This window comes from Trachymyrmex cornetzi, unplaced genomic scaffold, assembly GCF_001594075.2.
Source record: "Trachymyrmex cornetzi isolate Tcor2-1 unplaced genomic scaffold, Tcor1.1 scaffold248, whole genome shotgun sequence".
Classification (NCBI taxonomy): domain Eukaryota; kingdom Metazoa; phylum Arthropoda; class Insecta; order Hymenoptera; family Formicidae; genus Trachymyrmex; species Trachymyrmex cornetzi.
Window position 1 is genome coordinate 2,326,363 of NW_017297144.1, and position 23,645 is coordinate 2,350,007.

The 23,645-nt window shown below is 36.0% G+C and overlaps 1 protein-coding gene across 3 annotated transcripts in view; it reads right to left on the reverse strand.

The window, feature by feature from the left end:
- The window catches only part of LOC108761433 (peroxisomal leader peptide-processing protease), an 86,822-nt gene that overhangs the window by 4,030 nt on the left and 59,147 nt on the right, over positions 1 to 23,645 (reverse strand). For 2 of the 3 annotated variants that reach the window (XM_018507974.1, XM_018507975.1), the window contains 3 exons: positions 1,115 to 1,811; positions 293 to 456; positions 107 to 219 (listed from right to left, as the gene is read on the reverse strand). In XM_018507974.1, the coding sequence (XP_018363476.1) occupies positions 107 to 219; positions 293 to 456; positions 1,115 to 1,800 (963 nt within the window). In that variant the 5' untranslated portion in view covers positions 1,801 to 1,811. The remainder of the gene's footprint in view (positions 1 to 106; positions 220 to 292; positions 457 to 1,114; positions 1,812 to 23,645) is intronic. The other variant, XM_018507976.1, reaches the window with a different exon arrangement.

The window sequence follows — 23,645 nt, forward strand, 5'->3', positions numbered from 1 at the left end:
ATTTTCATATTGCGTGCTATAATATACTGCGTATTTTCGATTTTTTACTTTTATGCGGATAATAAATATGTCTATTAATATTTCTTTATAAGAGTTCAATTTTTACCTCCGCAACGACGTGCGAACATGTTAGGAATGTACCAGTATCCTTATGCACGAGGACGCCTGTACCCCAATTAATTCCACATCTAACGAGCACGACGCCTCTATCTAATGCTACTATATGAAAAAGAATGACAAAAACATTTTCGCGGATGTAGAAAATAATAGAAAATAACATTCAATAACAAACCATCTACGTTTTCTTGATATGTAATCGGACGACAAGAAAGATTCCTCTTCCGTAAAATGTTAAGTACACACGGCACAAGATTAGCGGCGAAAGTGTAATCCACCCATTCGCCGCGACACCAGCTCAAAGGCGCTATCACCATGCCGCTGATAATTCGGTGTTTACTAAAAAAATAGCTTATAGTGAGACAATTTTAAACAATTTTTATGATAAGATAAACCATCGATTTTATTATTGCGCGCAATTAGTTATTTTTACACTGAAAGGAAAGATTGGTTGCTGCAGCAAATTAGATGGTTAAATATGGCATTTTTAATTGGCTGTAGCAACCAATTTTTGGTTGCGTTAGCCAATTGAAATCCTATACTGACATTGCGGATAGGCAAACACAACTAACAATAGGCTGCAGCAAAAATTGGCTGTTGCAATCAATTAAAAATGCTATGCCATGTTTTATCATCTAATTTGCTGCAGCAGCCAATCTTTTCTTTCAGTGTATTGACACTTTCTTAAGAGATAACTTAGATTTTTAAATTATTGGAAAATTTTATATATTTTTATATCCAAAATATATAAAATTTTATATATTTGCGACTACATTGATATACATTATGATATATCTATAAAACATTCTGATTGGAGTAATCAGAAATTTTATTTCGACAATCGGAATTCCGATTAGAATGATCTGATGAGAATGCATTTTGTTTATACTTCTTGTTGGTATAACCCAAACATATTTAAATCAGTATATTTCCATATAAATGTATGTATATGCATACATAAATACATAGAACTCTTTATAAAAGTCATTATAATTACTTATCCGGCGGGATGATGTAAACGGGACCGCCCTCGCCACCAGGAAACGCATACGCGTCCGTCATGATAACGCAGCCTTCGTCACCGACGACGTTACTGATAACACCGTGCGTAATCGAGCCGATGAACACAGGATTGCCAAAGGGCGTCGACTCAATTATCACGGATGACCCGCGGATAAGATTCCGCGGAACTTGATCCAGTAAACAAGACAGGGCTTGTTCGAGCGACGTTTCTGCGATCGATTCGTCGGAGTTGTAGATACGGACGAACAAAAAAACCGATCGCAATGATCGAGTGAACTCGGATGACTTGGGGAAGCTCCATGTTTTGAAGAACTCGTCGAAGGTCTTCTTTAAGAGTGGGCACTGCCAGGCAGCCACAATCATACCGTGATGTTCCTTCAATGAACTTGATCGGGAATCGTTATCGCTCCCGAGATCGCGATAGACTCGAAATTTCAACTCGCTCGTGAGTTCTCTTGGTACTGTTATCAGTTCTCCCGGTACCATGTTTGTAACGAAATTCGATACTGCATAGGATTTGTCGGTAATCGGACTTAATACGATACCATGTGTCAATATCCAATCTGTTGAGATCGAAATACCAGAGCATCCTTGCGGCAACGTCAATGGATCTTTGTCAATCGATGAGTGGAGTAATAGAGCGCTGCTTGGAGTATCCATCCTTTTCAATGCTGTACATAAAAAAGTGGGAGTTTTATTTTCGTATGCGCAAAAAATTAATATATTTACAAAATTAAAGATAACACTAATATATTTTTTTTTAAATACATAAAGCGATATTTTCTTATCTTTTTTTTAATAGTACACAAAATTAAATGCAACATTCTTAATGTAATAACTTTGATTGCCAAGCTGATTTCGGCGTTAAGTTTAATAACTCTATAGTGCATTATTTTAAAACTTTATTCAATTTGATATGTTATTTCTATACTGCAAACTCTGCAAATAAAATTTTAGTAGAGATCTCATTGATTTTTATAACTCGTTATCTCATCAAATAAATAAACTTCAATCTTTTTCTGTATATCCGACAAGACACGGCTGTCGCACCTGTTACAACCTAAGTAACAGCGTGTTTTGTAACACGACAGAAATATTAAGTGATCAAACATGGGGATACTCTCGCAGGGAGCACAGCTGCCACATTCGTCGCGCAATTCAACGGTGAAAGGGTTAATTGTCGCGAGCGCGGCACCGTGAAATCGCAGTGCTAGCTCGATAAAAAGGGCCGACCGACGAAGAGAGGAAAAAAGATAGAAGGAAAGGAAAGAAAAAAAAAAAAGAGACGTGGTTTATACCGCCGTGTAATCGTGAGTCACCATCGTGCGCGGTGAACCAAAAAGAACGAGATCAGAAGTGGAGGAGCGGTGAAGTCAGGAATGACTTGTACATCTGCATCGTTCACGAGCTAGGAAATCCCTTTGCAAATACCGTATGATTACGGCCGCATACTTAAACGATAACGCAAACGTGCTGCGAGAAAAAGCCGGCTCTCTAGGTTCTTATATAGTCTTGAGACTTGAGACTTATTGTTAGTCCCAACCCAAGGTGGAATTTTAAAAATATAAACAAAAGTTAAAAAAGGAGCATACAGCTCCAATACGCCGGTTGTTTGTTGCGATGTAATATAATATATTTTGTAATATGACGGTTCTGAATCTATATATATAATATATATAAAGATTAAAACATTGTCCCAATCTAAGATATGATCTTTATTTAATTGATGGCAAGAAACAACAGATAATAAATTAGATGGTTTATTAATATCTGCTTTATGTTCTTTGATTCGGATTTTAAGTTTTCTTTTAGTTTGCCCCACATAAGAGGAATCACAATCATGACAATTTATTTTATATATTACATTGCTATTATCTTCTTTTTTAAACGTATCTTTTTTTTTCCAGTTTTAATAATCCCAATTTAAAATATATTTATTTATATCCTCTTTGCTACAACAACTAAAAAAACAGTTTTCCAGAAAATGCGTTTGAACGCTTCGAGTCATTAAAATTCTATAATATTAATTTTAAAATGTAATTCATCGTGATGACTAATTACAAAAGAACAAAACTATGTTCTTTCAAGGATGGTTAATAAGGTGTTCAGTATTTTTGGCCAAGATTGTAGATATCTGGCTTTAAAGAGTAAGAAAAATATCTCACGGTGTCGGGAATCGCGACGATTAAACGGCGATGATCTGTCGTATTTTTGCACGGCCATTAACAAAGTGGAGCACGGTGGAGGAAAATCTTTTTCTTCTAGGATAATAAAAAAGTGCTGGAAATAATCGTGACACATCAGCTGAGACATGTGTGCACGATAGAAAAAAAAAAAAAACAGACAAACGCAAAAAACGTTCGCCACGAGACGAGAGTGCGTAGAATACGTCATACTTTTGTAGTAAGCGTGTGACGTATTAGAAGGTCCGGTTTTCTTGGAACGGTGAACCGTACGTAAGGGAACTGGTTTGACGGCACGCGCGTCACGAAAAAAAGATCTAAGAGCAAGAAGGGGAGGGAGAGAAGGGCGCCCAAAAATAAACACGAGCAGACAGAATCGCAGATGTCTGAGGAGCCTACGACGAGATGATGACATATAATGAATGCGAGAGATATAATCGGCGCTAGAGAGAAGCACAATTACACAGTTGAACAAAAAAATGACTTTTTTCGAATACTAGAACAAGACTAGTCATTTCTAGTCAAACACAAAACACAGAGCAAGACTAGTCTGTTGTAGTCTTGGGCTGGTATTCATAGTCGGATCTTATATTTAAGACTATCTTAAGTTAAGATAGTCTTAAGATGTCATGAACCAATCAGAGGCCGGTATTCATAGTCAGATCTTATATTCAAGACCGTCTTAAGTATAATGGTCTTAAGAAGTCACGAACCAATTGGAGGACCGTATTAGCGTCTTAAGACATTACTTAAGACAATCTTGAAATAAGATCGGATTATGGGCGGTATTCATAGTCAGATCTTATATTCAAGACCGTCTTAAGTATGGTCTTAAGAAGTCACGGACCAATCAGAGGGCCGCATTAGCGTCTTAAGACATTACTTAAGATGGTCTTAAGATAAGAACGAGCTGTGATTACCGCCCCTGACGTTATTTTAAACCATTTTATAGATAGAGATAAAAGAATTCTGGGAAAAAGCGTACGCTGTGCACAAGAATAGCGTCAACGCGCCATTTTCGAGCTGACAAGTCTTTTCTTTTTTTTCTCTTTAGTTTCGAGTATTATTAACGACCCTAAGAGGCTATCTAGATAACACACGAGGGTGTTACAGGTGAAAATTTCATAATAAAACGTGATTGAAATCGTAAAGTCGATGTAAACTAAGCTCGAAATAATTTTTATCGCACCTATAAAGTTCTAATCGCACCGTAAATGTGATTATTCGGTTCTTTCGTATAGTTTCTTTTGTCACAAAGAGCAGTATTCTGATCTCCCTTTCGGCGAAACGAATTAAAACTGGCATCGCGCAAAGTATTTAAACGTTAACTGAATCCCCGTCCACTTTGGAATTCATGGTCCCCCTTTCGAAACAGCCGGTGCTTCTTTCCGATCGACTTTTGTGTTCTCTTCTTCTTGCTTCCTCCCTCTCCCGACAATGATGGCCGTGCGACCGCTTGCCAGCTTGCCGACCGATCTTCAATGAAGATTGCCGACTATCCCACCCGTGTTTCTTCCTCTTCTTTCGCTGCTCGTGTATTAACCTCTTGCATACGAGATGCATACGCCGAACATAAATTTGCATCGTCGGTCAACGTGTAGACGAAGTAAGGTTCGTAAAGTTCACCAGATCGGAGCTCGCTAAAAGCAATCAGTGGCATAATATATTTCTTTAGTTATCATTATTTTTATAATTTTTAGAGTTGTGATTAATTTAATGAAACGAGTCAATCACTCAAATAAATTCATATATTCTATATTACCTTATATTTTATAATTACGTTATAAGTCTATTTTCCTTAGTTTATTCCTAATTAAATAGAATTTATGACACGCCTATATATATATATATATATATATATATAATATAATACACGTTCGCTATATCCGGTAGATATCTATAGTGCCGATAATTCCAATTAGGAAAGCGAAAACAAGATTTGATTTATGAAATAGATGTCCCTCGCTTACGATAATTCTCACCAACTTAGCTGTTGAGTGTTATTCGCAACTTGAACGAGTTGAACAAAATGACGATAATGAATTAGATAGCCTAATGGATGCATCAGTCGATCGTTTCGTTTTGTCTCTGCTTCTCCACGAAGTTTCTCGAAAAAGACCACACGCCAGTCTCATCACTTATGGATACGCGATTCATTTATAATGCGGGGAGACGTTAGATAAACGCCTAATTAGCGTTCGCGAATTAATTTCGCTACGATTCTCTGTCCGCGCGCATAAAATATCGCTGTAATTAAGTTCATAGCATTAGCGAAATCTAAAAGAGAGAACAAATGGACTTGAGATTCGGAGAGACGAGAAGAGATAGAGGTTCGTGAAGTTTTTCAAAGAAGTACGTTCCCTTATAAAAATACAAAGAATCAAATGCAGTGTTTATATCCACAGAATGATATCTACGACTTTCTTCCGAAAGATTTAGTGCGAATGCACTGTTAAATTCGTAATAACAAGTTATATTGAATCGAAGACATTTTTAAAAGTAACCACTGCTGATATTCAATATATCGTTTTAATTTAGCTAAAATAATGAAATTGACCAATTTAACTCAAGAAAGGCATTTGTCTCAAATTTAGTTATTATTTATTAAATGCATATTTAATGTAGATGCTGTTCGCTTAAAAATTGAATAAGAATTGATTATATAATAAATAGTTATTTTTTTCAATCACATTACATTAAAAGAAAAAATTTTGAAATATATGAAGGTTAAAAATAATGAAATATTATTTAACCTAAGAAATAGTTTAAATTTGATCCTTTAATATATATTTAACAATGCAACTATTTTGCTCGAAACATTCGTGAAGGTGTTCGCGTGTCACTACTCACGGCGATTTTTTCTACTTGCCATTCATTCTACATCATGATTATACATTATGCTATATTGTTAGATATTAAAAGAGCAATAGCAATTCCTTGTGTTACGTAAATCAATCCATTTCTGCAATGTAATTTAATTCAAAGTAAACATCCATCTTAACGCATTTAGTAAATGATTGATTTTAGGAATTAGGCAAATTAGTTAAGTCCAACTGTTTAATAAAAAAAAAACATCGTTTTTTGATTATAATAAAAAATATTTTACTGCTCAATGATTAGTATAAAATTAAATAGCTGCAGTATATTGACTGTACAAAGGTAGCATAATAAATTGTTTTTTAATGGTAAACTGAAATGAATGTGGGATTGAGATTTAAACTATCTTGAATTAAAATATTTAATTCAAGATTGAATTATTTTAAAAGCAACGAAGATCCAGCTCTTCGACCGTAATAGGCATTTAAATTTCTAGTATTGATTGTGTTTCTCACATAGGTATACGATCTAAAAATAAAAATATTGTTTAAAATATTTAAGTCAATACATATTCTTGTATTAAATTGTTTAATTTCACTGTCTTAATCAAATTAACTATAACCCAAAGTAGGTCTAATTTGACATTATATGAATTGACAGTGCAAGGAGAGCCTTTTTTAAGTGAGAAAGTGGTCCATACAGCATAGGAGGTTGCACCTCGTTTGCAATGTTGCCGCAATATTACTGAAACGTTGCAATATTGCTGAAATGATCTGTGCTACGGGGAGGAGGCACGTATCCGTCGCGCCTGTCTGATAACTGACCGGTTCTACTGCGAGCGGTGGAGATACGGCGCGGCGCGCCGCCGCTACCCATAATAATTTTCTGCTCGTGACTTAGATCGAATAACGATGGTCTTCCGTACTATTTAAGTCACGCGCTGGCCTCGCCGCTCGCGGCGCACGTTCAATTACTGAAACATGGCAGGGATAATCGGATTTCGCAAACGCCGCCGTGGAAATTCTACAAGCCCAGGCCTCGCCTTGCATCGTATGAGCGAGCGAACTCCTTCAGCGTACACGCAATTTATGCGATAATTAATAAGTACTCGTGTGGATCGACCGCCGGATGGCCGCCGGCGGGGGGCATTCGAGTTCGATTTTTCTTCCGCGGGAGTCTTAGAAATCCACGCGCGCTTTTAAAACGCTCTTGTATTTCTACTTGCGCTTCGTGTAAGAATTAAAGATATACCACCCGAGAAATCTTTTATTGGTTATATTTAACCAAACAAATTGCTTGATTAGATGATTAAACAATACAATATACGGAAAGAATAATTTTGCTGAAAGATTTAAAATTTTGCTGGGTATATTGCAGATTTGAAAATAATTTTCTTAGACTACCAAGATAAACATACCAACAATGCAGCAAAAAATTTTGATATTTTAAGAAGGAGTTTAACCTATAGATATGAATCTAAAAATAATTTCGTTTCCAAACATAAATCGGTAATTAATATAATGGCACCAAGAACGCTAAAAAAGATGTATCTCATCTTTGCCATAAAGGAACATGTCTATATAAGCATACGACGTGCCAAGGTCGTCGCTGGTTCGGCCCAAGGCCATCCCTGGTACGATCGTGTCCAGAAAGCACGTAGGTCGCGCTAACTCGACGATCATCGGCATCAAGCCGCTGGTTTTCTTCTCATCGCCGGAGGGATCGGCTTCCTTTCGTGGTAAAGGAAAAATCGGACTCTCGTTCGGGATGGGAAATCGCCGGAGTTGGCAAAAGGAAGAAACTACAGCCAAGAGAAGCTGTTGGGGCGTGTCCGGGACTGGTAAGCTGGACTAGTTTTTGCTCGAGTCTTGCACCGGTAGACCGCTTGGCACCTCGGAACGTACGGTGCATCGTGCAGCTCGTTATCGTGCTGGCTGGAACACCATCATCCATGCCGCCGAGCTCTCGACGTGGACGCGACTCATTTCTCAGCAGGGACTGTATTTTCAAAATAGGACAATTCGGAAAGATCGATGGACATCAGCGATATTAAATATCTCTAATTCAAATTAGAAATTTTTAATCCCTCGATCGAATTCTCATATCTAATTGTTTCGAATCTTGTTAATGTCTGTTACTTCTTTTTAATTATTATTTAGTTTTGATTAAGACGTACGATCATGGACCAATGAAATTAGGGACAGTATAGTTTCGAAATTTTTTTCATAACCTTTACAGAATTAAAAACCCTCTAAATGTAAAAAAATTAAAAAATTATATATGTCGATATAATTTTTTAATTTTTTTTTTTAGTTTAAATTGAGCATCCCACAATTGATTTTTATATCTATACGTGAAAAGAACGATTTTAATGAAAAATTTAGTTAGATTTAGATCTGAAAATAATTTTATTTGGACCATCAAAGAATTATGATGTAGGACAAGCTGATTGTTTCAATGCCAAAACTTTTGTAGTTTGTACACTAATTGTAAGCTTAAACATCGTACATAATTACAATAAATACTTCAATGGTTCAACAAAATTATTTTCAGATTTGTATGTAGCTACGTACTTTAGCAAAATCATTCTTTCCGTGTAATAATACTTAATCGTGTACATAAATTACGTTTCTAAGAAAAATTTTATTGCATATAATCAATTAAAATAAAAAGCTGCTGCCGATCGAAAATTTAGAAATGAACTATGAACGGGGATATATCCTGGTCGTAATAGAGTTCATCGCGATTCGAAGATCGTTTTAGACATCGCAAGGATAGTCATTTATAACAGTCGGTTTGACTGGAGGAAGACATCCGAAGAATGCAGCGGAACAATCGCAAAGCGTAGTAATCTAAAAAGAAATTAATTCAGAGCCTTGGTACACAAGGACGAGTATACTTACTTTCGACAAAGTCTATAAATAGCCGTATATCTCGTCGCCATGATGCGACATCTTGAACGTTTCCTTACGGGGCGAAGTCCACTCTCCGTCCCTTTTCGTTTTTCATCAGAGGTTTTGATCGTTCGAGCAGAAATCGCGCTTTCATATAATCACGATGACGGTTTCATAATTCAATTAACGATCTCACACTTGGGACGCGTTTATGACCAGCACGTTTCGACTGAAGCGGCGGCGGACGAACGTTCGCGAATAAATATGTACGTTCGTGGGACATCTCGATCTGAGAAATTGCCAGCATACATTCGTTGGAAAGTTTAAGCAACATTTAATGAATATCTGATCCGACGTGAAAGCGTAGTAATTTACGCAAGATAATTTCTTGTGTAAAAGGGGTCCACGCTGATACCTCGGTAAGAGGAAATAAATTATGATGCCAATTTCAGAGATCTCAATTTTATCGCTGCAAATCTCTCTGTCCAGTTGCACTCTAAAAATTCAGTTGGCACAGAAGTGCCAGCTTAAGTTATACGGCGTCTGTCGTATCGATTTTATGATGGATGTATATTTTTTTCCTTAAATAATTAAATCAAATGAGTGCAGAAGAGAGTCATACTCGTCAAAGCAGTAGTACTTGAGAGAACGTGTGAATTTTATAATTTCCAGTTTAAATAAACTGTGCACTAATTATTATTACTCTTTATCTTTTTAATTCTTACGCTGAAAAAAAGGATTGGCTGCTACAGCAAATTAGATGGTAAAATATGGTATAGCATTTTTAATTGGCTGTAGCAGCCAATTTTTGGTTGCAACAGTCAATTTTTGGTTGCGTTAGTCTATTCGCAATGTCAGTATAGGATTTCGACAGGTTAACACAGCCAAAAATTGGCTGCTGCAATCAATTAAAAATGCTATGCCATACTTTACCATCTAATTTGCTACAACAGCTAATCCTTTTTTTCAGTATAGAACTAGAAAAAGATAAAAAGTATGTTGAATCAAGATTAATCAAAGTTGATATTGAATCAATTTATATTGAATCGGATTTTTAAATGTAAGTTAAACAGAAATTCAAATTAATGTACATTGCATTGGTAGAAACAAACATCAAGAGAAAGACAAAGAAAGAGGAAAAAAAGACGATTCGTCGCTTTGCCTCTTTGGCATAGAACCTTCAATATCACCCGTTGTTTTACACACGCGCACAGATCGCATTGTGGACCATGATAATGGGCTATTGTTCCAAAGTAAGTATCGCGCGAATATGGCTCGGCGAAGAAGAGGGCAACGCCATGGCGACATGTTCGATAGAGTGTTCTTGTATTTTTTTTTTCTTTTCGCCGGGCCGTTCTCCCGAGAGTTCACAATCATCGATATACAGTACCGAGATCAAAGACTATTCGTCGTCCCGCCGCTCGATCGACGATCGGCAAGTTCGATATCTCTACGGTAATTAATAGTGGTAATTCCATCATTTTATCGCAAAGAGCATCTTGCGAAAAGCGTCCATGCTACAGAAAGCTATTTTTAAACACAGAGGATGTTTTGTGTTACCAACGTCGAGGTCAAAGAAATCTATCGGAAATCGGTCAGAATTATTTTTTATCGAAAACTATAAGTATAGAGAAGTGCGTATTTCCATTAGTAATACTCCCCCCTTTGATTTCTTTTTTATTCGAGATTTTAATTTTTTTCATACATGGCCTATGCAGATAACTCATATAACACAGAAGATTGCAGCAACATTCAGAATGTTACTCTGCAATATTGCTGGAACTCTGAGATGCTGCTGTAATATTGCTGGAATGATCTACAGTGTTCGGAAGTTTGTAGCAACATTACTGTAACGTTTCATATCTGCAGTACAATGTTGCAAAAGTATTGCAGAAATATTTTTAACAATGTGCTCCTTTACTTCAAAGTGACATAATTCGAAAGAGATAATTTTCGAGTTTAATGAGTGAGTTAAGTAAATATTACATTCTATTATTCATCAAAAGTAAACTAATTTAATTTCACAGAAAATCGTCCATATTGTCAAAATTTAAATCAACAAGTTTTAAAAAAATTTTATCGCAATTCAAAAAAGGAAATTTTTTAAGAGTCATGTAACGAAAATGATATTTGATCATGTTAAAAAATACTTTTTTTGCTGATATTATTTGATTGAAAATCAATGATTTTCTGTAAAGTTAAACCATAATTTTTTCCTTTTTCTAAAAAACTTAATTTTTTTAACCAAATAGACAGGAGCTACGAGCCAGTTATATTTGTAAAATGATAAAAAATTTACGCAATGGTTGTGTATTAAACACATGATGACATTTATGTGTAATAAAATTAAATTAAAAATGTAATAAACAGTTCAAGTGATAATAACCTAACAATACAAAAGTAGCTATACACTAAATAATACAACTTAATTTTTTTAATTGTACCATTTTTGAAGCAAGGGAACGATAGCGGAATTTGCATAATGCAAAATTGATCATTCGATGAATTAGTAAAGGGTTAATCAACAATGCTCGATATGTCAACATTCTCGCGTGATATCAGGTGGCCTTGATGGTGGTCAGTAGGCGTTGGAACTACAGAATGGCCGAGAATGGGTGCGAAGAGGTCTTCGTCACCCGAACCAGCTGCCAGCTGGTCTCTCTCCGGGTGTTGAAGGGTATCTGTGGTGTGCACGATCCGGTCGGAGAACGGGGGCCCCACAACGAGATTCGCAGGTGCGAGAGGTGAGGATGCAAGCAACTCTCGCTTATCTTACCGAGAAATCGTCCTCGCTCTTGCCGCGGCATCTTAACGAATGGAAAACAAGCGATGGCGAGTCAGCGTCGAAGAAAGGAAGAGAAAGAGAGCAGAGTAGAGAAGTCGAAGAGCCATTCCGAAGTCGCTTCGGGGTGTGGCCGGTCGTTTTTATTCTCCGAGTTGTCTCCCAATTTTTTGGGACTTCTTTCTCGGTTGGTATTATCTCTTCGAATATTTACATATTAATATAAATTAATGCGTATCGCTAAAAAGATAGTGCTTTTTGTAGAATTATTTAAAATTATCTTTAGAGTTTGAGTTGGACGGAATTTATGCCTGTGGAGAGATCTTGAAAAGGGAGTGCTGACGATGAAGAGTGAGCGAGTGCGCCGTAGAAAGAACAAGAATCCGAAGAAAACTTCTGTAGAAAAAGAAATAGAGGGAAAAAAACTTCACTGAGAAAAACGGAAGGTTATACCAAGAAGTATAAACAAAACAATTCTGGTTATGGTAATTAAATTTCTGATTCTCGAGACTAGAATGTTTAATAAACTTAACTATACTCTAATTTTTGCATAAAGAACCGTTTCGCTGAAATATTAAATTTTACATGCAGATTTGACAATAATTGTATTGAACATTTAAAATAATTATGTAGGATGCTTCAGTTGATTTCTAGAATGTCAAAATATTTGTAGCATCATACTTGAATTTCCTACATAATTATTTTTGTGGTCCAACAAAATTATTTTCAAACCTGTGTCTACTTAAAGTTTTAGATAAGCACTTTAGTAAAATCTCCCGTAGTTGAATTCCAACGCACAGAGACTTTTTTCCAATGTTTGAAAAGAAAAGAGAAAAAGAACACATTCAGAGAAAAAGAAGGATATGGCAAACAGAGAAATAGAAAAGAAAGGAAGATAGGATGAGGAGAGAAATAGACATAAAGGAAAGAGAAAAAAGGGAAAGAAAAAAGAGCAGGGAATTGAAAGACGAAGTAAAGCCAATGAAGTGAAAGAGTCGAAGTATGCGTGTACACGCGATGGAGATGCAGAGAAAGGGAGGTAGAGGTGTGCAATCGGAGCGAGAGGGAAGGAGAGAGTAGAACGTAGCTCGAGCTAGTCGCCTAGACAGCGTGGCAGCGGCGGCAGGAATCAAATAAAACGAGAGCTCGCTCGGGTACGCGCATGTACGTAATCGCACTGTACAGTGTCTTACATTGCCTGGCAGCAATGGTCTCTTTCTCTCTCTCTCCCGGTCTCGGTGGGTCCGGCGATGGCGAATACGCCATGTCGTTTGCAGTGACCGTTGGCGGCGTCTTGTCTGGTCCGCGAAGTTTCTCTCATAAAGTCAATGGTCGCGGCATCAGGCCGATGCGATTTTCGGCCAGACGTTCGAGTAGACGTCCACTGTCCTTTCATGTATAATTAAGGCCTAAGGCTAAGGGCTTTACCTCAAGGTATTCATAGTCCGTTCTTAAGACCGTCTTAAGTAACGTCTTAAGATCCTCTGATTGCTTTACGATATCTTAAGACTGTACTTAAGACAGTCTCAAATATAAGAATAGACTATGAATAAATGGCCTCAACTAGAACTAATTGTAAGGAATGGGAATAAGATAATAGTCAATAGAAAAAGTTGATCATTATTATAACCTATGCTTGTAATAAGTAATGCAAAGAACGGTTTTGCTGAAGTATCTAAGAATTTATTTAGATACAGATCTGAAAGTAATTTTATTAAACCATCAAAATAATTGAGTAGATCACACTTAAACGTTGATGACAATATTGCAAAAAAGTTTTAACATTGTAGCAACCAGTTTAAGTGTTCTACATAATTATTTTGATGATCCAAACAAAATTGTTTTCAGAACTGTAGGTATATCTAGATAAATTTATAAATACTTCAGCACATCGTTCTTTCCAAATAATAATCATCGATGATTACGGTTGATGTTCTTCCATAAGAGATGCATAAGATAGGTCTCTTTGGGAGAACGCAAGAAATATATGACCGAATTACTTTTTTACGCTGAGAGAAAAGTGTTTGGCATTTGGGACTGTAGTTGCATAATAAAATATTAATAATTATAATTAAGAATTTCATTTTTATAGTTATAGTTCTACTATAAATATTATTTCTAGCATTGTAACAGTAATAACTATAAAAATAAAGTAACTAGAAAAAAATATAATTGATACTTAAAATATAAGTTATAGTTAAATTATGGTACATAATTGTAACTATTTTTTCGTTCAGTGTAGAAGAAAGCTAGCCTTCTCTTCCATTTTACTTCACTATATTTCAATCTGTGATGTCCAGATTGGATTTAGCGTTAATATCGAGGTCGGTGAAACCTAAACCGCAGCCAGAACTTAGTCAGGGTTAATTTAGCTAATTTAGAGTTAGAGCTACTCCCGACAAGATCTAAGTACTGATGTTTGCAGAGGTCGTTTGCGCCTATACTAGTCGTCGTGCAGGTACCGCGACTGCAACAACATCGTTGTGCCACTTAGCGATCGGTTAGTCCGTTTGCGATAGGATTAGCGCGTAACTCCTCGTTTCTCGTAAAACTCAGTTCTCCGCTCTATGCGATAAATAACGCATGTTTCTGCAATATTAGTTGCAAGGTAAGAGCGCGAGTGTCCGTCGCTAAAAAAAAAAAAAAAACGTCTCTCTCGTTTGGCTTACAAAGGCCATACACTGATTGTGAGAAAAAAATTTGTGGTATTTATATAATTACATGTTACCATAATTATAATTGTTACTACTATAATGTTAGTAATAATTATGTATAGTTCTATAATATAAATATGTACAGTTGGCAAACGAAAATGACTATAATCATATAATTATATAGTACATATACATTTTTTGTGGCCATAGCCTAAAGGTGCTATTTCATAAGACGTTGAAAAATAATAGCGTCAATGTGGTTACGTGGTCTCAATTTGACGCTTAATCACTTTGACGTCTGTCATTGAAAGTTGAATTTATTCAACTTCCAACGTCAGATCGCTTGATTCAAAATTGAACGTTACACGACGCTACATCATTCTCGTGCATTTTTCACTGTTCAACACGTCCACTTTCATGCAACTTATTTTGTCATCGAAGATCAGCATCATTAGCACGAAAAAGGCACCTTAAACGATTCGATGTTCTATCAATGGGCGAGTTGAAGACGGCAAAGCGGCTAGGCTTACCGAGCGATTGAACGCGATTGGTTGGATCTACAAGTAACAACCAATTATGCTCGGCAAGCAGGCTAGCCGCTTTGTCAACTTGAACGCGCCCGATGTTTCACCGGTTTCGGATCGGCAGCGATCCCAGCGATTTCTACACCGGCGACGAATACGTGTGGCTTGTCACGTCCTTAGCGTACATCACGCAAGAGCGACGCGCGAGCGGAATTTCAACTTCGGCCGCGCGTTCATCGAATTTATCGCACGGATGCGTGTGTGCGCGCCTTAGCGAGTGAATGGACTAAAAGCTTCCCATATGGCAGCTATCGTTCCGGTGTAACTACACGACTGGGGGACTTTCATTTACCATAATAAGATATATAGAGGAATGGCCGCGGGGCCGATCTATATATAGCCGCCAAGTAATTTCATCGCGAGGAATGCGCCGCGCGCGAGCGCGCGTTTCTTTTACTCTCGTAAAATTGACGCGCGGTTCTGGAGCGGCCGATCGAGCGATCGAGTCCTGTTCTCGGAGAAAAACGGAAAGAGATTCTCCGCGGCAGGTGGCGAAGAAAACGCAAATGATGAATCTCGAACGACCACACTGTTAGATTTTATAGGGTCAAGTTAACTCAATGCGAGTCGCCACTGCTCCTACTAAATATATCGTTATTTTTTTACTAAAATGATAATTAGATTTGACACTATATAATGTTAAATTGATATAGTATAGTGTCAAATGTAACCATTGTTTTAGTAAAAAATAACGATATTATTGAATAGGAGCAGTGGCGATTGAGTTAATTTGACCCTATAAAGTTTAACAGTGCAGAGAATAATATACGACATGATAAAAAGTAACAATTCTTGACTCTAGAATCGTCCAGGTAGACCACAAAATCATTAATAAGATCACTGAGAAAAATAGTCTAGTTGGATTAAACAGTAACTCTGGTGGAAAATGGACGAATCAGAATTTTCTGGTTACGTCTATTAGAATTCTAGTTGAGAGAGATAACTAGAATTCTGATTAATATAATTATTCTGGTAAAAATAAAAGAATTTTAGTAGATTTTATCAGAAATATAGTATCAATACCAGAATTCCGGTTATCTCAACTAGAATTCTAATAAATTTAACCAGAAATTTCTGATTCGTCCATTTTCAACCAGAAATTATTTTCAGTGATCAAGTTGAAATTATTTTAGGAAAAATCATGTCATTTGATACATTTTGAATTTGAATTCTTAATATAATAATGATTTTTTTAGGATTATATAGGATATCAGGTAAAAGTATCAGTCAAACAATCAGCCAAAAAAGGAAATATTAGCCAATACCATTCAAAGAATTTTTATGATATTAGTCTGTAAAAGTATGCCTTGAAATCAAATATTTTACATTGAAATATTGTATATCAATATCAATAGCGTGCTAGACTTAACGTTTACAGAATATTGGAGAGTCAACCTTAATTTCTGCTTCCATACGACAAATGTTTAAACAACTAGCGATTGGAGAGATCTCTTCCGGTTGCACGTGCGCGACTGTGAACGACGTCGAGAATGTGGAGATTGGCGTACGTACGTCGTAACGACGCAGAAACTTTTAGCACCGGGTTGCGGGTAACTGCTTGCAGAGTGTGTACCCGGGAGCTCGCGGCCGAGAAGCAGCACAGAAGCCGCTGCAGCTGGTACAGAAACATGCCAGGAATTGGAAAGGCTTTTCGTGCGATGAATTCATGCAACACGCGGCTGCGTCGCAGAGCGTCGCGTCGCGTCGTCTCGGCCTCGCGCGAAAATTCGCGGCGCGATTTCACCGCGAGCGCATTTATGAGGAACACGCGCGATTTCCAGACGGAATCTTATCTGCGACATCGTCGCAGAAGCAGCAAAGACGCACGTGGATACGAGGAGAGATGCGGATTGAATTTCACTCTAAATGCATATTTTCTCGTAATAATTGCGCTTTTATTCCAGATAATGATAGAAATATATTAGTGTTGTCAACTAAAATTTTGAGATCATTAATTAATTAACTGAAAATGTTCATTATACGAAATGAAATCAAATTTATGCATTACAATTTTATTATTTTACTCGCTGTTTCATAATGAAATACAAAGTAATGTAAAAAACTTTGATTGAAAGTTTCAATCTGTTTGAAAAAATATTTTTTACAAGATGAAAAATACTGAAGAATATTAGACACTTTTTTTGTCAAAATAGCCGTTTTTTTATTCATCTAAGTAATCTAATTATGATAAAAAAGTTTCTTTATTTTTGATGATGAAAGAATTTTTCACCTAATTCACAGCTCAACTTTTGAAAAAAAACTTTACGATTGTAATCCATTTTTGTGAAACAAAACAATACTATACTAATTACAACTGTATTAAATATAATGCCTGTTACTTTCAAATTAAGAAAAAACATGAATGAGACTTTTAAATAATATTCATTTCATTGGAACATTCTTAAAATTTATAATATACAAAAAATTTTATAACATACAGTCTTAAATTTTTGAATATAGATTTAAGGGGATGCTGGAGGGACCCAATTATTGACATTGCAGTTTGATCAAAATCTCCGAATTGACTAAATGGAATAAAAAATCCTTTTACAGGATTAAAGTAAGCGCAAAATCCTGACAGGGTGCAGTGGATGTTATACTAAAATCGAAAAAAAGTAAAATATTTGTTCAACTTTTTTTTATTTTAGTATAAAATCCATTGCACCCCGTCAGGATTTTGCGCTTACTTTAATCCTGTAAAAGGATTTTTTATTCCATTTAGTCAATTCGGAGATTTTGATCAAACTGCAATGTCGATAATTGAGTCCCTCCAGCATTCCCTTAAATCTATATTCATCCAATACACATACATTTTTCTAAAAGTAGCATAATGACAGCGCTATACATCAGAGACTGAGGAAAATTGATTTTCTAGATTTAAAGGAACGCGCGCCATTCAATTACGTCAAATACATGAATATGTTGGCATTGCTCACATCGTGAGCAACTAATAAAGACGAACCTCGATTACAGACGAGACTTCGTATGATGCTAAAAAAAAAGAGAGAAAAATATATACTCCTACTACGTACGATTGGCCAAAATATATTTATATCTATTTATATACTGTCCATTTATATACAGGGAATAGATAAAATAGTAGGAATATTTGAGAAACATACTATTTTATTATTAGTAGGTTGACATTATTTGCTTTTCTAACAATATTGTTATAATAGTATTTAGTTTTATATATAGGGAAGTCTGGGGAGAGTTGTATCAATTTTTAGAAAAATACATATATTTCTTTATTTATAACATGTATGTTTATTTCTTTTAATGCACATGACGCAACAACTATTTAGATTTATGATACTATTTGCAAAAAGATGTAATTTTAGGATATTTATGAATAAAATATCAAAATTTGAATTAGTACATCTTGCCCTGATTTGGGGCAAAATAAAACAGAACTAAAACGGAAATTCACTGCTTTATATAAAAACAAATTATCTGTTCGAAGACTCATATTATAAGCTACTCTGAGATGTTCAGAAAGCATTTTTTCATCGTTAATTTATATGCTGAAAAATTATAGACGATTCGAAGTGCATTATGTTTTTTTAACTAGAGACAAACAAAATGCATTTGTTTAACATTTTTAGCAATTGTTTAGCAATTTTATTTAATATTTCACATCCTACTGATTGACATGTTGTTATTTTCTGTAAAGTGCGTAATTTTCTTGTGTGTGGAATTTCTTTCTTTCTCGTTTTCCGAAAATTACAAATTTTGGACAAAACGCATTTCGAAAGTCTGCTCCTCATATATATATAAAACTATATATTATACTAAATATATATTTTTTATGAGAATACAAATTTTTAATTAGTTTATAATTCTTTTAATTCATATAATTTCTACATCAATTACATCCTAGATATCATTCCATTATTATCAGAGATATAGTTTTTGAGCATTATTTTGTCCGCCCTTTTTCTTTTTTTAATTTTGTGAAAATCTCTTACATTTACAATAAGCTCGATCATATATTATATTATTATAATTTGTCCAGCGTAGCGAAAATACCAATCAGAAATATTATAAAGCGCGTTAATAAGCCCTTCGTTATTGATGTATTTCCCAGGTCTCTATTCACGAAAATTCGGACGATTGTGGTCGAATGACGCATCGAGCATCTCCTGCATCACATCAACACGTGGACGAGACATAATATTGCGCCGTGGCATCGGTCGGTGTCTCCACGTGCCCTAAAATTGCCACTAATCATCTGCTTCTGTGTATATACGTGAAGCTGATATCCACCCACATCATCGAGCGTCGTAGCATTAAAGGATCATCGCGAGTAGATTAAGTAAACAGAGGAAGGACGGGATGAGCGCACGCGTTTCGTGACGGAACATCTCTAGGATGGATGCTACGAGGGGAGTTGAAACGAGATCAAGAGGTTTGCCCACGAGTCGTAAGAAAAAGTTAGACGGCGGTTACTCATTACTCGGAAGATTGCAGACTCTATTTCTGTACGAATCGCACAATTGGGGCATCTTCGTGACGTGCTTGTAGTAATAGCCACACGGCCATGGATATATGAGCGTGGTAAGAGGGTGGCGATAACGCGATCGTTGACGAGGTTCGAGAACGCGGGGGCGAAGACGGGGGTACAAACGCCGTGGACACCCCGTAGAGAGGTGTATATTAGACGCGGTACGTCGCGACGCACGGATCAGAAGGACACCAGACACGAATCGAGAGACCTGGTCGAGGAATAATTCTTGCGCGACCATCGGAAAACCAAGCGTTCGCCGGAAAGATCTAGACATGGTACGTGCCACAAATGATCTGTGCGTTTTACGAAGTAGTTGTATCAGTGAACGACCTATCAAGAAATATCGGATACACAGTTGGGAAAGAAGCATTAGACAATTTGGGAAGACGCAGAAATTGTTAGATTTTCATCTTCTTTTTTTGCTCAGTTTCACTTGTGAATCCGAAAATCATAGTTAAAATAGTTTTAGTATCCGGGAAATATAATTTTGGGATACGTTTTAATAGAAGAAAGCAAAGGTTGACTTTATCATTTTATTGAGCCATGTTTATGATAATTTTTTTGTTCTTATAAAAATTTGATTTTTTTAAATTAAAACTAATTATTGTTAAAGTCGTGACTCTTTTACTTGCACTATAGAATAAATAAGTTTTTGCAAATGTAAAGGCTATTATTGTGTAGAATTTTTAAAATCTGAATAACAGTTTTTAAACGTAAGTTCTATTTCTTTAAGGGATATTATAAGATAATATAAAAGTCTATAACAATGTTTTGTTCCCAATTAAAAAGAACTTTCAACAATTATTTTATATAATAAATATATGTTTTAAAGCCAAATATTATATATTATATCGCTGTCAAACATTTGTAGACTTCAAATAATCATTAAAATTCTTTTGCTGACTTGATAAATAGAAATTTTTGAAAAATATAATCAATTGTTTTATGTAAACGCAAAATTAAAAAGATAACTTGACAAACGCACATTCGTTAATGCATTTCAAGACATGATACAAGTAAAAACTTATAAAGTTAAAAAAATTATGGTACCAGCGATGTCATGAGTGATTTAAACGCCTTGACTTTAATTGACGGTACTGCTTGCTCAATTTCTCTTTTAACATTAGAAATCCATTACTCTTCGGTACTTACACAAACGGTTTCTCTGCCGGGTATAAGAGACCAATATTTATAGCAGCATTGTGCTGTAGACTTTAAAATTATGTCTACATGTCTGCATTATACGTCTCTTGGTTGTACACGAGCTGCATGGGTTAAATAGATCTTGCCACATGCGGCTCATGAATTGCTAAACTCACATAGACGATCTTGCTATTTGACAAACACTTAAAATAAGAAACGGTCAATTAAGTCAATCGAGAAAATTACCTCTGATTTTCTTCGAATGAAGACTCTTATTTAAGAAACGGAGAGAAAGGAGGAAAAGAAGCGCGTGCAGCCTCTTCTATGCCTGGATAAATTACTCTCGCAGATTCAATGCAAGACGACCGTCTGCATAAACAATTCAGGTCACACGCGGTGCAATGTGCACATTACGCGCGATGCCTCGCATTACTTAACAAACGCGAGCTGCTTGTCGCATTTCATTATGAATAAAAATGCTATTACGGAGAGCGCGTATGTCAGTGTTTTATTAACGAATTGTGCTTGCTGGAGCATACTGCTTTTCGATCATTGTCAGAGATTCTACAATAAGAATTTGGAATAAAAAATAGTAGATATATAGTTATCCATCTCTTTTTTCTTTCTTTCTTTCACTTCCCGAAAATGTACGAAGTTATCCAAACTATGTACTAAATGGACCAGTAATAATTGTTGCAAAAAGTTTTTAGAATCAATCGTTACAAAATCATTTCAATCTTTCATATTTCATGTGAAACAATTCTGCAATAAATAACATAGTATGATGAGATATTTATCTGTGTTCTATAATCAAATAATTCCTTGAAAGCAAGAATTCAAAATTGGTCTCCAGGACAGTCCAAGATGAAAGTAAGTCTATTTTGGAAGTACAGTTTCATTTAACTTTGTATAAAAATTAATTCAAGGATCTGTGATATTTTTGGGAATAATTTCAAAATTATTTTAATAAATTTTGAACAGCATTTTTCAGAAATATTTCAGAAAGATTTCAGCTGTTTCAACCTTTTGATAATATTTCAGAAAAGTTACAGATTTTTTCAATAATCTTTCAGCAATTTTTCGATTTCAAGTACAAGAATCACATAACCCATGCATATAGCACAGAAGCTTGCGGCAACGTTTACAATGTTACTGCAATATTGCTGGAACGTTGCAATGTTGCTGCAATATTGCTGGAAGGATTTGTGCTGTAGCAATACATTTTGCTATTCCAGAGCTACCTCACATATATTGCGGACACATTTTGTGTCTTTTGTGAAATGTTTCACTTTTCGGTTGAAATATTTCTGAAAAATCTCAATGTTACACGGGAAGTGACAACCAATCAAAAGACTGATCCGCTTTGGATCCAGACTCTTATTATAGGGTCTCTAACCGCGACGATGATTGTCGGGCGTTTTGTTGCGACGAAACGTTACGAAACCGGTCGTGCGCGTGCCGATGGGAACTGAATCACGAGCAGCCGATAATAATCCGATGCAATCGTCAACTCGCGTGACTTTTATGCTTTTCCCACACGACGCGCAGTTACGTCATTACGATATTACGTCGCGTCTGTGTACGTATGCGTGCAGGACACTGATATATTAAAAAAAAAAAAAAAGGAGATATAATTGCGACCTACTTACTTGAAAAGTGGTTAGGATAAAACGAGAAGACCCAAGGCGAAAAATCGAATGCATAATTAACGAGCTGCATATTTTTACAAGTTTACCAAACGAATATCTCGTTCAAAAGCTTTACGTTACAATTAACACTTTTTTTAATGATATGTAAATGGTATAATGACGCGTAATGAATATGGAAGTTGGGGACGTATCCTAGAAACGTTACCATTCACTCACGTTGCATTTTGCACAATATGCACGAAGTGTCTAATACACACGCACTGCACTTTCGACATCTTTATCAGAGATAAGATCTCTTAAATGGTGTTAGCCGCGCGCCAATGTTCGATAACGAGTATCGGTCGCAACGTATTAAGACTTACGAGCGTGGAAAATAAAATACATCGCGCGAAAGCGTACGAATATAAAATAAGAAATAATAGAGAAAAAGATGGCAATGTAGGCCTCCATTTTGTCTTCTTGTGTAATTTTTTTATTTTTTTATTCAAATAGTTATATATAATATTCAAGTCAATAATTATCGCAAATGATAGTTCGTTAATTTCAGATGAGAGTTAAAACAGCACGTTTTATAGGAAGGACTTATTAAATGAATAAATTAATAAATAAGCATGAATTTATTAAAATTAATAAATGAACTTATTAGAATTAACAAAAGTGCAAAAATCCGAATTGCAGATTAGACTTTCGCGTTCCACGTCTCTCGTATCTTATTCTTGCGTTTCATCGTATCTCGACCCTCTCCGAAGGATGCCGCAGCATATTTACGGCAGCTTTCGGAGAATCGTTTAAGCACGAGCACGCGGCTGAATTGGTCGGCCGCGATTTAAGCGAACCGCAAAGTAACGCGTCGCAAACTAGCAGTAAGGAGAAAATGAAATTGCGCGATTCCATTGTCGCTCGCTCGTCCGGATGACGTAGCCAACGGAATGAGATCGCGTCGACGACGGGCCAGAGGATCGCGCGATCGTCTTTAAACTCGATGTGAGCACGTCTCATCACATGAGCGTACGCAAGGAGGGACCAACGGACAGCCTTTCGTTCTGCAATTCTCGGATTTCAAACACTAAAACATTATTTGGCCTGAAAAATCAAGCTTTCGCTTAAAGTTTTGTTCAAAATTAATAAAAGGAAAATTCAGGCAAAATAAGGAAGAAATCGTATATATATTGCAATCTTCTAGAGATATTTGTCGACTTGATCGAGATAAATTATGATTCGGTATAATTTGATGCTCTTATGGTAATTAATAATAATAGGCCTGTTCTTTTTGACTGAACTTTTGCACCAGT